This window comes from Triticum dicoccoides, chromosome 5B (assembly GCF_002162155.2).
Source record: "Triticum dicoccoides isolate Atlit2015 ecotype Zavitan chromosome 5B, WEW_v2.0, whole genome shotgun sequence".
Classification (NCBI taxonomy): Eukaryota; Viridiplantae; Streptophyta; class Magnoliopsida; order Poales; family Poaceae; genus Triticum; species Triticum dicoccoides.
The window spans coordinates 559,771,481-559,784,582 of NC_041389.1; the positions used below are offsets into that span (position 1 = coordinate 559,771,481).

General features: G+C 43.8%; 2 protein-coding genes across 2 annotated transcripts; one reads left to right on the top strand and one right to left on the bottom strand.

The window, feature by feature from the left end:
* Positions 1-4,467: 4,467 nt before the first annotated feature.
* On the bottom strand, positions 4,468-8,131 carry LOC119311610. Its single transcript, XM_037587267.1, has 3 exons — positions 7,805-8,131; positions 5,440-5,649; positions 4,468-4,853 (listed from the first exon to the last, which is right to left on the bottom strand). The coding sequence occupies exons 1-3, from the start codon at positions 8,036-8,038 to the stop codon at positions 4,740-4,742; spliced, it is 558 nt and encodes a 185-aa protein (XP_037443164.1). The 5' UTR covers positions 8,039-8,131; the 3' UTR covers positions 4,468-4,739.
* Positions 8,132-8,203: 72 nt separating this feature from the next.
* LOC119311609 (RCC1 domain-containing protein RUG3, mitochondrial-like) lies at positions 8,204-12,092 on the top strand. Its single transcript, XM_037587266.1, has 6 exons — positions 8,204-8,726; positions 8,888-9,027; positions 9,226-9,420; positions 9,980-10,108; positions 10,553-10,708; positions 11,466-12,092. Exons 1-6 carry the CDS (start codon positions 8,236-8,238, stop codon positions 11,666-11,668), a joined length of 1,314 nt encoding a protein of 437 aa, XP_037443163.1. The 5' UTR covers positions 8,204-8,235; the 3' UTR covers positions 11,669-12,092.
* The last annotated feature ends 1,010 nt before the right edge of the window (positions 12,093-13,102 follow it).

Genomic DNA, 13,102 nt, shown 5'->3' on the forward strand with positions numbered 1-13,102 from the left:
TCACGGGTCAGGTGTTGTGATTGCTGCTCTGCTCCCCGAAAGGATTAATGCCATCCGCGCTTAAAGCAAACCATACGTTCCTTGGGTCCTTTGCAAACTCATCCCAGTACTTTCTCTCAATTTTTCTCCACTACGACCCGTCAGCGGGAGCTCTCAACTTCCCGTCTTTCTTACGGTCCTCACTGTGCCATCGCATCAACTTGGCATGCTCTCCGTTTCTGAACAGACATTTCAACTGTGGTATTATAGGAGCATACCACATCACCTTTGCAGGAACCCTCTTCCTGGGAGGCTCGCCGTCAACATCACCAGGGTCATCTCGTCTGATCTTATACCGCAATGCACCGCATACCGGGCATGCGTTCAGATCCTTGTAGGCACCGCGGTAGAGGATGCAGTCATTAGGGCATGCATGTATCTTCTCCACCTCCAATCCTAGAGGGCATACGACCTTCTTTGCTACGTATGTACTGTCGGGCAATTCGTTATCCTTTGGAAGCTTCTTCTTCATTATTTTCAGTAGCTTCTCAAATCCTTTATCAGGCACAGCATTCTCTGCCTTCCACTGCAGCAATTCGAGTACGGTACCGAGCTTTGTGTTGCCATCTTCACAATTGGGGTACAACCCCTTTTTGTGTTCCTCTAACATGCGATCGAACTTCAGCTTCTCCTTTTGACTTTCGCATTGTGTCCTTGCATCGACAATGACCCGGCGGAGATCATCATCATTGGGCACATCGTCTGGTTCCTCTTGATCTTCAGCAGCTTCGCCCGTTGCAGCACCATCGTGCACATCGTCTGGTGCATCTTGATGTTCAGTAGCATCACCATATTCAGGGGGCACATAGTTGTCATCGTACTCTTCTTCCTCGCCGTCTTCCATCATAACCCCTATTTCTCCGTGCCTCGTCCAAACATTATAGTGTGGCATGAAACCCTTGTAAAGCAGGTGGGTGTGAAGGATTTTCCGGTCAGAGTAAGACTTCGTATTCCCACATATAGGGCATGGACAACACATAAAACCATTCTGCTTGTTTGCCTTAGCCACTTCGAGAAAATCATGCACGCCCTTAATGTACTCGGAGGTGTGTCTGTCACCGTACATCCATTGCCGGTTCATCTGCGTGCATTATATATAATTAAGTGTGTCAAAAATCATTACAGAACATCATGAATAGATAATTAAGTGACCAAATTAATAGAAGTTCATCATCACATAAAAACCAAAGTACATACATAGTTCTCATCTAACAACATAAAGCTCTGCAGAGCATCTAAATGAATTAAACCATACATTGAAACTATGTAAAACATTTCAATGCGAAAACAAATGCGATCATAATCGCAACCAAGGTAACAACTGATCCAACGGCATAATGATACCAAGCCTCGGTATGAATGGCATATTTTCTAATCTTTCTCATCTTCAAGCGCATTACATCCATCTTGATCTTGTGATCATCGACGACATCCGCAACATGCAACTCCAATATCATCTTCTCCTCCTCAAGTTTTTTTATTTTTTCCTTCAAGAAATTGTTTTCTTCTTCAACTAAATTTAACCTCTCGACAATAGGGTCGGTTGGAATTTCCGGTTCAACAACCTCCTAGATAAATAAAATCTATGTCACGTTGGTCGGCATAATTTTCATAAACAATAAATGAACCAATAGTTATGAAAAGATAATATATACCACATCCGAATCATAGACAGGACGAGGGCCGACGGGGGCGGATACCAAAACCATCGCACTATATAAGATGCAATAATAAAAGTAAGAAAATAATACAAGTAAGAATATTTTTCCTTTCAGAAAGAAGATAAGAACAAGAGGCTCACCACGGTGGTGCTGGCGATGAGATCGGCGCGGGTGATCGACGGCGGTGAAGACGGGGACGGGACATGATGGACCGCTAAACCTAGACAAATATTGAGGAAAATAGAGGTTGGAGGTCGAGCTTGGAGAGGAGAAAGTTTAAGTAGTGTGGCTCGGGCATTTCATCGAACACCTCATGTGCTATGGAGGTGAGCTAGAGCACCACAAAGCCCCCCCTCGCCGGCAAGAGAAAAACAGAGCACTGGAGTGCTCTGCTCGCGAGCGAGGGGGTATATATAGGCAGCACTATTGGTCCCGGTTCGTGGCATGAACCGGGACTAACGGGTAGCCATTGGTCCCGGTTCATGCCACCAACCGGGACCAATAGTGGTGGGCCAGGAGCCAGGCCCATTGGTCCCGGTTCGTCCCACCAACCGGGACCAAAAGGTCCGGACGAACCGAGACCAATGGCCCACGTGGCCAGGCCGGCCCCCTGGGCTCACGAACCGGGGCAAATAGCTCCATTGGTCCCGGTTCTGTATTGAACCGGGACTAATGGGCTGAACTGGCCTGGGCCATTGCCCCCTTTTCTACTAGTGAATAATAGGATGGGTGTATAGTCATCTTACCCTATTTTGGCCGGTTGTGTCAACCTTTTTAAGCTTTTGTTGAGGATTGTTTGAGACTTTGTTTGCGACCTTGCACTACATTTAATAAATTGGCGGTGCGCATCTGAGATGCAGAGGCCGAGGGTAATCCTCCTTCTCCGAAAAATGTGGGTTTGACTTGTAAGCCCACACCATATATTGACACACACACATGGACAAGTAAGAAAAATTGTATTGATGGCACGGGCTAGCATGTGACTTGTGCATGATTTTTTTACAAGTTCTTTTGGCAACTATAGTTAGGATTTATTGATCGGTAGTAATGTTTACAGGAATGGCAATTGGGTCATGTGGAATGCCGAACCAAAGGAGAAGTCCATATATATGTTTACAGCTAGCTAAGGTCATCCATATTCGCATGCAACGTGATGAGCCACGCGAGAGTCAGTCGCTCGCTGGCACCTCGCAGCCGCGCTCCGTAGACAATTTTTTTTCACCTCAAAACAACCTCTTTATTCATTGGAAAATAATGTTACATCGTTCACCATAAGAGGTACGATAGAGGGGGGAGGATCATCAAGCCAGACCCTATAGACTTGGAACTTTGCCAACTGGGCCAGTTCATGAGCTACATAATTTATTTCCCTAATGGAATGCTCGTATTTAACCCTAGCAAAATCATGCGCCATAGAAAAACAATCATAGAAGATTGTTGTAGCAATACCTGTAGGTGGCCTCTCATTTTCCATAACTTCTATGAATTCTAGGTTGTCTGAGCTCACGACAATTCTATTACAATCGACTAACTCCGCTAAGAGCAATCCATTCTTAAGAGCCAAAACTTCAGCAGAAAGAACATCTTAAACCAAATCCAAATGTACATTACTCGCAGCGACAAACTTCTCTTTTTTATCTCGAATGATAGCGTCAGTAGTTCCCCTCAAATAATCTAGATCGAGTGAGGCATCCATGTTTATCTTAACGCAATCACCCATTGGTGGAGTCCAAATCTCCTTTCTCTCTCTTGCATGAGGAACCACAACAGACCTAAAATTTGAGCGCCCCTCGGATTGCCATTGCAGATTTTTCAGGGGACTGCACCTGAATACCACAAGTAATTTGCCTCCTTTCTCACCATAAATACCAACTGGCCACTGCAACAAGCTCTGGTGATAGAGTTTGTCCCAAAATTGATGAGTGATCAATGCTGGAGTACAACAACTCCTCCAAAACTGCATGTCCATGACGATGTACAAGACATGCTTTCTCAATTAGATCATGAATACCCAGAGCTTTCCAAACATGCTTTCCTCGGGTACACTTGAATAGGAGGTGCTTAATGTCTTCCACTCCAATCCCACATAGTGGGCATTGTCCACTCACTTTGATATGGCTGTTCGCTAGGGTAACCGACAAGGAAGCTATTATGGATAGCTCTCGAAAGAATGTTTTTAACCTTTCCCGGCACATTGAGTCCCCAAATCTTACCCCAAATTGGATGATGTTTAATATCAATTGCTTGGTGACCTATGTGTTAACCTTTGGCCATGGTGTTCTTCCCATTCAGCACAATATGCTGAGCACACAGAGAAAGTGGTCATACGAGTCAGGTTCCAAGCAACAAAGTCTTGCATGCCCGAAGAAGATAAAGGGATAGCAAGAATTCTTTGAACATCAACTTCCCAGAAAGTTTGTTTCACTAGGTCCACATCCCAGAGATTTGAGTCGGGATCAATAAGGTCGCTCCGTGGACTTCTCATCATTTACGAGTGCCGGATTACTTATGTAGCGCCGTTGTCTCTTGTGAGTGCCGAATTATCAGTTCATTTAGTAGGCCATTGGTTGTTCTTCTAAATAAAAATCCTAATATATGTTGGTGCCCATTGGTAAGAGTTTTCTCACAGGATGTTAGTGCCAATAGATTGTTGATGCCAGTAGACAGCAAGAGATTTGGTAAAAGAAAAATAATTGGTGTGATGAAGAAAATTCAAGACTTCAACTGATAATCAAGAGATTTGTTAATAGCATGAAAATTTCAAGAATTCAACCGATCAGGGAAATTCCGCTGCTGTGATAAAGAAAAAGGCACACTTTGTTACATAGTAGTATGATACAAGAGATTTGGTTCAAGAATTCAACCCAAGGCGCAATGTAAGAAGGCTAGCCACCGTGGTTTTCTAGTCCTGCCAGAAGCTTCCTCTGTAGGTACACGTGTCGATAGATAAATTACAATGGCACAGGGGAAATCAGTGAAACCAAAATGGCATGACGAATCATCATGAGCGATCTGTTGAATCCCTTTAAGTGGTCCGTGCTAAAACCTAGGAGGGTTTGTCGGGATTCTTGAAACCCCTTGCATTACACTTGCTTGCCTTTTCCGGTAATACACGAACGGCCCACTTACAAGCAACATTCCAGCCATGAGGACCTGCAAAGGACATTGCTTTGGGATTCAGAGTCACAGAAAAAAATGACGCAAAACTCACCATGGATAACCGTCAAGACGTCGATCAATGAGAACTCCGAAGAAATCAGGTTATCAACAAAATGTGATGCGACTGTGACTAGCCGATAAGTGACAATCATGTAAGTTGTTCGACAAGCAGAACATATGGTTCAATTTTCTAAGGGTAGATAAGCAGCTTTCAAGTTTTAACTGGAGAACTGGAAGTTTCGATCTTCAAAAGGCACCATACTTCATATCAGTATAAATTTCATGGCCCAGACACCCACTGCCACAAACTGAAAACAAAATATATGAGTCCACTCTTGCGTACATCTGGGATAATACCCCAGTTTTGAAGAGAAGCTTACAAAAGATTCTCGCTTCCTCAAAAAAAATTGTAAGATTTTTTTACAGTTTAAGACTTTTTATCCAAAGATTATGGTATAGGAAACAAGAAAACATCATGCAATCTTTGTAAGTAAGAACCAAATGCAAATTGATGGCAGGGTGATGCATCATGCAGCTTTATACTAGTAAGAACCAAATAAGGTTTTAATGATATTATTACCTCGAAACCAAGAATAGATAGTTTCTCTTCAGCCTCCAATGGTACACAACTCCTGTAAGTAACATAATGTTTTGGGCCAGCTGGCATGGATGTCTCTGCCAACATCTTTCTATCCTTTGTTTTGTTCTCTTCTTTTGTACCATTTTGTACCTGTATACATTTCAAAGGCAAACGGTAGCCAGTTTCGCTGCAACAGTACTTCTCGTCATTCTATAAAAATAAAGAAAGAAAATGGCGTGTTAGTAAGCTTTAAAACCAATATATAATAATGCCATTTCAGTATTTGATAGTGCAGTGCTTGCACAAGTGGTAATTTGAAGTTTTGCACCCAGACTTAAGTTTGCCAAGCAAATATGAAAGGGGCAGTAGGTCATAAGTCAACATGGCTGTTGGTAATGGAATTCTCTGTAATTGCAGAAAAGCTATCTTCTAGAAAAATCTTCAAGTCAAGCTATGTGATCATCAGATGCTGGATAAACCATGGTCCAGAAAAATGGTGCAGCAGTGTTATGTGATTATCAAGTTAACAATTAATTAAACTGAATAATTATCCAGCATCTACAAGTTCAAGAGAAGCTAAGCTCAATACAACCGTCTGACCAAGAAATGTTCAAATAAGGAGTCGACCAATTGTGAGGACAGAACTACTATGCTAGGAGTTAAGAGGTGCGGATTCTGACAAGTAAAGAGTAAGGACAATGCGTAATTTATGAGCGAACATTGTTCTTTCATGTACACTGTCTCAAGATGGAAGACCAATTCCTTGTCATTAGTCAAACAACAACAAAAGGCTGACAATTTTGGGCAATTACAGAAAGGAGTCACTAATATAGATAGAAAGACAATACACTATTAATGTTTAGAGAAAATACACACACTACTATAAGATTATGAAAGGAACGGATGAAGTGTTTCTAGCTATATAATGGTCATTTTCCGATTCCAGGAGGAACTTTTGGCTTTTATAGCACAACATAGCACATGTCATTTCAGTATTTGATAGTGTAGTACTTGCACAGCTGTAACTGAAAGTTTTGCACCCAAGCTTGACATTTATCAAGTGTTTGACTACATTAAGTTTGTCAGGCAAATACGAAAGGGGCAGCAGCTCATAGTCAACAAGTCTGCTGGTGATAGAATACTCTGTAAGTGCGGAAGCTATTTTCTAGAAAAATCTCCAAGTAAGCAGCACATAATCACCATGGAAAGTGGAAACCTCACCTTATGCCGAATAAACCATGGTCCAGGAAAACGGTACTGTTATGCAATCATCAAGCTAACAATTAATCAAACTCAATAATGAGAGCAGCTACAAATCCAAGAGAAGGTAAGTTCGATATAACTGTCCGACCACTTCTCAGGTACATATATTCCAAGCAATGTTCAAATAAGGAGTCTCAATTGAGTGGACAGAACTACTAGGCTAGTAGTTTGGAAATGGGAATTCAGACCAATGAACTAACATAGTTCTACCATGTACTCTGTCTCAAGTTGTCACGCCAATTCCTTGTTATTGTTTAGTCAAACAACGACCAAAGGCAGATGATTTTGGGCAATTATTGAACTGAGTTGCTAATATAAATGGGAACACAATACTATGAATTCCAAGAATCTAGACAATACACACACTGGTATAAAATGAAGATAGGAACAGAGCCATTGCTCATAGCTATAGAAGGGTCAATTTCCAATTCCAGTAGGAAACTTTGGCTTCTACAGCAGAAAGCTAGCACACTTCAAGGCCATTCGCTGATTCACAACACAAAGATTGGAGCCACTTTGGTAACTTAAAACATAAAACTAGAATTTTACCAACATGGCACAAAAGATCTGTATTTCCCCTGACCCGACTAAATGCCCTCCCTCTCCAAAACACGCTTCTATTTTTTTTTAGCTTGCGCAGCCTTTATCGCTCGAATGATAATTATCTGGATGCTCTTCATCACAATTTACTCTAACAGCATCGCAACTTTGAACAAACGAAACTCTCAAGCTGGAACATAGTAAACTAACAAAATTGATGTAGGCACTCACCAGCCGTTCTGATCCGGACGGTAAATTGTGACTAAATAAATGTATACTCCTCCTACAACTAACAATTCTGATAGATTTCGGAGCGAAAAGGGCTCGGCTGTTCGCCTGTCCCAATCCAAATTCACCAAGATCCAGCCTTCTCTTGGCATCCAATTTCATTTACCCAAGAAATCGGAGCTACATCTAAACCAATGGGAGCAATGAGCACGCGATCCCCAAATCCAACTCCAACTCAATCAATCATCCTCCCAAGATCGATTAGTTTTCTCTCCGCGGGGTGGGGGAGTCGAAGGAAGGGAGGAGAGGAGAGGGGAGGGGCGGGGCGGCTGACCTTCTCGGAGTACTGGCAGGGGATGCAGGGGCCGGAGGGGCTGCAGCGGTAGGAGGAGTTGCCCTGCGCCTCCACGAACCCCAGCAGCGACCTCCGCGCCCCCTTCTTGGCCGTCGACGCCGCCGCCGCCATCGCGATCGCCGGCGGGATCCAGCACAGCGCCGCCACCGCCACCAGCAGCAGCAGCAGCAGCCGCCACCGCCACGACGTCGCCGCCGTCGCCTTGCTCGCCATCGCCAGCCCCCAAGATGCCTCCTTTCCCCCTCTTCCTCCTCCTTCGGTGCCGGTAGGAGAGAAGAAGTTGGGTTGGGCTGGGCGCTTAACGGGCAGGAGACGGCCTAACGGGCCAGCTTCTGTGCTACTACTACCAGTTGCTTCCTTCCTTCCGTCGGTTGTCAGCCGAACCCAGCCGCCGCCCGCCGCCGCCGGCGATGTTGCGCCGCCTGCTGCCTCTCCCCCGGCGCTGCTACTCCGCCTCGGCGACCTCGAGCGGCGCCGCGCCGACGCTCTACTCCGGCGGCGACCACCCCGTGTCGCTGCTCTCCTGGGGCCGCGGCGCGTCGGGCCAGCTCGGCGGCGGCAAGGAGGAGCGCCGCCTCTACCCGGCGCCGGTCGCGCGGCTCCTCCTCCCCGTCCCGTCCCCGGTGCTCCCGCCCACCCCCGGGCGGCTTCCCCCCGCTGCGGGGACGGAGGCGGCCGGCGGCGTGGAGGTGGGGATCTCCTGCGGGCTTTTCCACTCCGCGCTCCTCGTGGACGGCGCCGCCTGGGTGTGGGGCAAGGGCGACGGCGGCCGCCTCGGGCTCGGCGACGAGGCCTCCGCCTTCGTGCCCCGCGCAAACCCCAACCTCGCCGGCCTCCGCGTCCTCGCGCTCGGCGGCATCCACTCCGCCGCCCTCACCGCCCCCGGCGACGTCTTCACCTGGTGAGGACACGGCACTCCCACATTGCTCGCTCATTCTGGAATTTCACTGACGATCAGATGCCGGATGGACCGCGAGAAGTAGGATGTGCTGCATTTTGGTTGTCATGGTTGATGGTTGTGGCTGGCTGCTGCATCACTCAGTTTACTCTAGTAGCCTGCAGGGGTTATGGTGGATTTGGAGCTCTGGGGCACTACGTTTACCATAGAGAGCTGTTGCCGAGGAAAGTGAACGGCCCTTGGGAAGGGAAGATTGCACACATTGCCACGAGTGGAGCGCATACCGCGGCGATCACAGAATCAGGTTGTTTGTAACTTGTTATCCACACTTAATCCAGAAATGCACTTTTTTTTAATCATCAGTTGCTGCCCTGTGCAAATGAATAGTGTGAGAAAGTGAACATTTTTTTTTTTGTTATTGTCATGTTCAAGTATTGGACTTGTGATCATCAAACGTCAACACCCTCAGCTCTGATCCTTGAATTTTGACGGCTTGTAACAGGTGAACTATACACTTGGGGTCGTGATGAAGGCGATGGAAGGTTAGGGCTTGGGAGTGGGGGTGGTCCAGGTGAAGCCGGCTCTCTCAGTGTTCCTTCCAAGGTGAGCGCGCTGCCTGTACCAGTTGCTGCGGTTGCTTGTGGTGGCTTCTTCACACTTGCGCTGACCTCGGATGGGCAGCTATGGAGTTGGGGAGGTGAGGATGTCACTGTGTATCAATTTATTAACTACAGTACTCTAGTAAACGCCATGCAGTTACTAACTTATTGTGCACTGATGCTCTTCTACAAAACTAGGGAAAACGTTGTATACTTAACTTACTGCTAATGTGAAATGCAACAGCATGCAGTTCATATTAAGCTGCACTTATGAATTTACAATGTTCTCGCTAATGTGAAATGTTGTGTCAGCACAATATTTTTCCTCCAACTACATGCCCAGACCTTTCATTTCATCCATTGGGCATAAGTTACATAGGTTATGATAATTTTCTAAAATGCTCTTCCTTAATCAACATCTTAACAGTATTTGGCATTACTTTCCTAGTATTCAAATCTCAATGATCTTGCTTAATATATTGTGAAGATAACATCTCTTCATTCTAGCTTTCCAGGTTCCGTCGTAAGGGACTTGTGTACTAATTTAATTTCAAATGCATCTCATCTATTGTGTAACTATTATATCATTTGACTTTCCAATGCCTATTTGCAACGTATGGATTTACTGAGTTTCTATAACTTGTCTATGATCTTCAGCAAACTCAAACTTCGAACTTGGCAGAGGAAGCAATTCCAGTGACTGGAGGCCACAAATTGTCCCTAGCCTGAAAAATGTCCATGTAATCCAAGTAGCATGTGGTGGATACCATTCTTTAGCCTTGACTGGTATGTTTTACTTGTTGGAAATTCAGGTGTTTTCTATGAACTAAGGGAAGGCAACTTTTGTGATCTCCTATCAAAATTTGATAACATGTTACACTGGAAAAATTAGAACTTGCAATCTAAGTCCTGAAAAAAAAACATTCAGACAGGAGTAATGAAGGAATATACATTTGCCTTTGTCTCACTAAGTTGGTTAATTATGCCTACTGCTTGTTTTGACTGCAATAATGATCTTCAATCATAAGACCACATTTGATCATGAATCAAGTTCTGTTGGATCTTACAGCAAGCAACCAGCCTAACACCACTGTATTCATAGAGATGTATACTTAATCACTTATTAGTTGTATTATTTTCAGACTGCTGATATAGCAAACACAGAACAATGTATTGGTTGTTGCAGCATACAAGTATGTGACATATCTTACCTCTGTTAACTATATTCAGATGAAGGTGAAGTTCTCTCATGGGGACATGGCGGACATGGCCAACTAGGGCATCCAACCATTCAAAATCATAGAATTCCACTTGCCATTAAAGCTCTGTCTGAGGAGCGAATTGTCTACATAGCCTGTGGGGGATCAACTTCTGCTGCTATATCAGGTGAATGCTGTTTCTCTTTTTTGTCTTAAAGATAGTCATTCATGGTGGTTGTTGCTGTGCAGGGAAATCTTGACATATTCTTAGTATCACCTACCTTCCATTCGCCATTTTCTTTACTAGTAAATCGTAGTACACAATGTCTATACTGAAGATTCATAGGAAATGGTAAACATGCACCACCACCACATGACATTGAGTAATTGAGAATAAAACTGTCGACGTTGAAAACCATTTGGGGTGTGAAAGTATTACTAATCTAGTAAGTCCAAGAAAATACTGGGAACTCGTGTATAGTTTATAAGACTGGCATGTAATTGAGATATGGGAGAGAAACTTCTTAAAGTTAACCAGTCAGGCAGATAATCAGTATTTTGTTACTGTTGTAATTATGCAGGAAACAGGCGTTGCATACAAATTTAATTGCATGTATTGCTGATGAAAGAAAGGATTTCTAAGATTTACTTACTAGTTTTGTAGCACACACTTTAATTAATTTCGAGTAATGAAAAGAAATACGATTGTCGTAACTAAGCTTCAGTTAGTCCATTTATTTTGATACACGAAACCCAGATATATTGCCACTGTAAGAGCCTCTTATTCGTTTCGTAAGATGTCTCTCTCAACATTCTTGTTTTAACTAGCTTAGTTATGTTGCCTTCTTCTAGTTCTACATCACATTGCATGCCAGCTAAATGCAAGCAACTAAAATTTCACACCATGAGTAGCTTACCTGAATTTACTTTCTTTGTGTGGCCAGAGAAAGGTGACCTGTACATGTGGGGAAATGCAAGAGACTGCCAGCTAGGCGTTCCCGATCTTCCAGAAGTGCAACCATTACCTGTTAAAGTTAATTTTCTTGCTGACGGTGATGAGGATCCAAGCCCTCCTCATGTCATCTCGGTTGCAATAGGCGCTTCCCATGCCATGTGCTTGGTCTCCAGGCAACAGATTCAGAAATAGCAGCTGTTGCTTATCAGCTTTGTAAATTCAGTCAAATTTGGACCTCCTAACCTGTGAGTACGCCATGGAGAGGATCATGTTCTCTACTGGTTAGAGCCTGCCTTCTCAGTTGGCGAAAACTCCTGCTCGGTGAAGCCCAACTTCAAGAAGAAACAATAATATTACAGGCATGCCATACTTCCTTGAATTTGAACACTGGAAGTTCTGTTAATTAGCGATAGATTTGTTTCTTGATTTCTCGAGTGATGTGAAACGAGAGATAAAACCGACCATGTACCTTCTTGATTTCAGATTCATAGATCCTTTTCTGTAGTTGGCAAGATGAACAAAATTCTGTAGCATGCTGATTTTATTGCTGGCTTGCACTTGGCACCCAGTTCAATAAATTAATTGAGCAATGCTTGCGCATTTGCTTCCTCGGTCACTCCCCCTCTCAGTTACCTGGGATTATTCATGTCTTGCTCTTTGGTAGGATGGTGTCAAAATGTCAGTGACTCGTTTTCCATGTGTAAGTAAAAAGCTCCTTGATTCCATGGCTGCTCTTTGCCACTTCCCTTGCAAAACTCTGCATTTGTTGGGTGGATCAAATCTCCGCACTTCTTTTACCTCATGTGTTCAATGTTCTTCCATCCCAGTTGGTCAATCGATTCCGAGAGATATATATCCCCCAGCTGTGAATTAACTCCATCATATCCTAGTTTGTTAAAGAAAACCACATAGTTCAAGCCTAGGTTGTAGTGGAACATGTTTGTTTCATCTGGTTATACTCGTTAATGTTTGAATAAGAGAAGTCCGGAGAGTCAAGAAATGCCAGGTGTTCATATGAAATTTCCCTGTTTTGGTCACACAAGGAAATATGTCAGGAGCTCCACTGAGCTGCTCAGTGGAAATTCTGTCATCAGGTCGAAGATTTTTTTTGCATCATCACACGTACTATCTGAGCTGCTTTCTCAATCATATATCATGTTTGTATTGATGCACACTCAATATAGCATGTTTTTGTTGCATAATTTTGGCCTATCCTTTCACCAGGATGACAGTACATATCAACAGCATGGTTTGATTTGCCAACCCTTAGTTGTTTGTACTTCACATACTCTTTGTGTTCTTCCAATACACGTCGCAATGGTGCACGTTGAGGTGTGTTGCAATGAGGATTCCTTTCACGATGCTACATTACAGTTCAACATTGAATCTCCGTTTGTACCTAAAAAGTATGTTTTTACCTAGTTGGGATTAGAAGCTGTTTATCTAAAAAGTTAAATGTGTCAGTGTAAGTAATTTTCTTTCTATTGCAGATTTTTGTTATCAAATGTTGTGTGTTACTGCTAGAAATTTAGTTATGACGGTGAACACTTTTTTGTATTAGTTCACATTAAATTCGCTTTGTGCTGCTTCCTCGATCAATATATCATTTGGTTTGTATGACTGCAT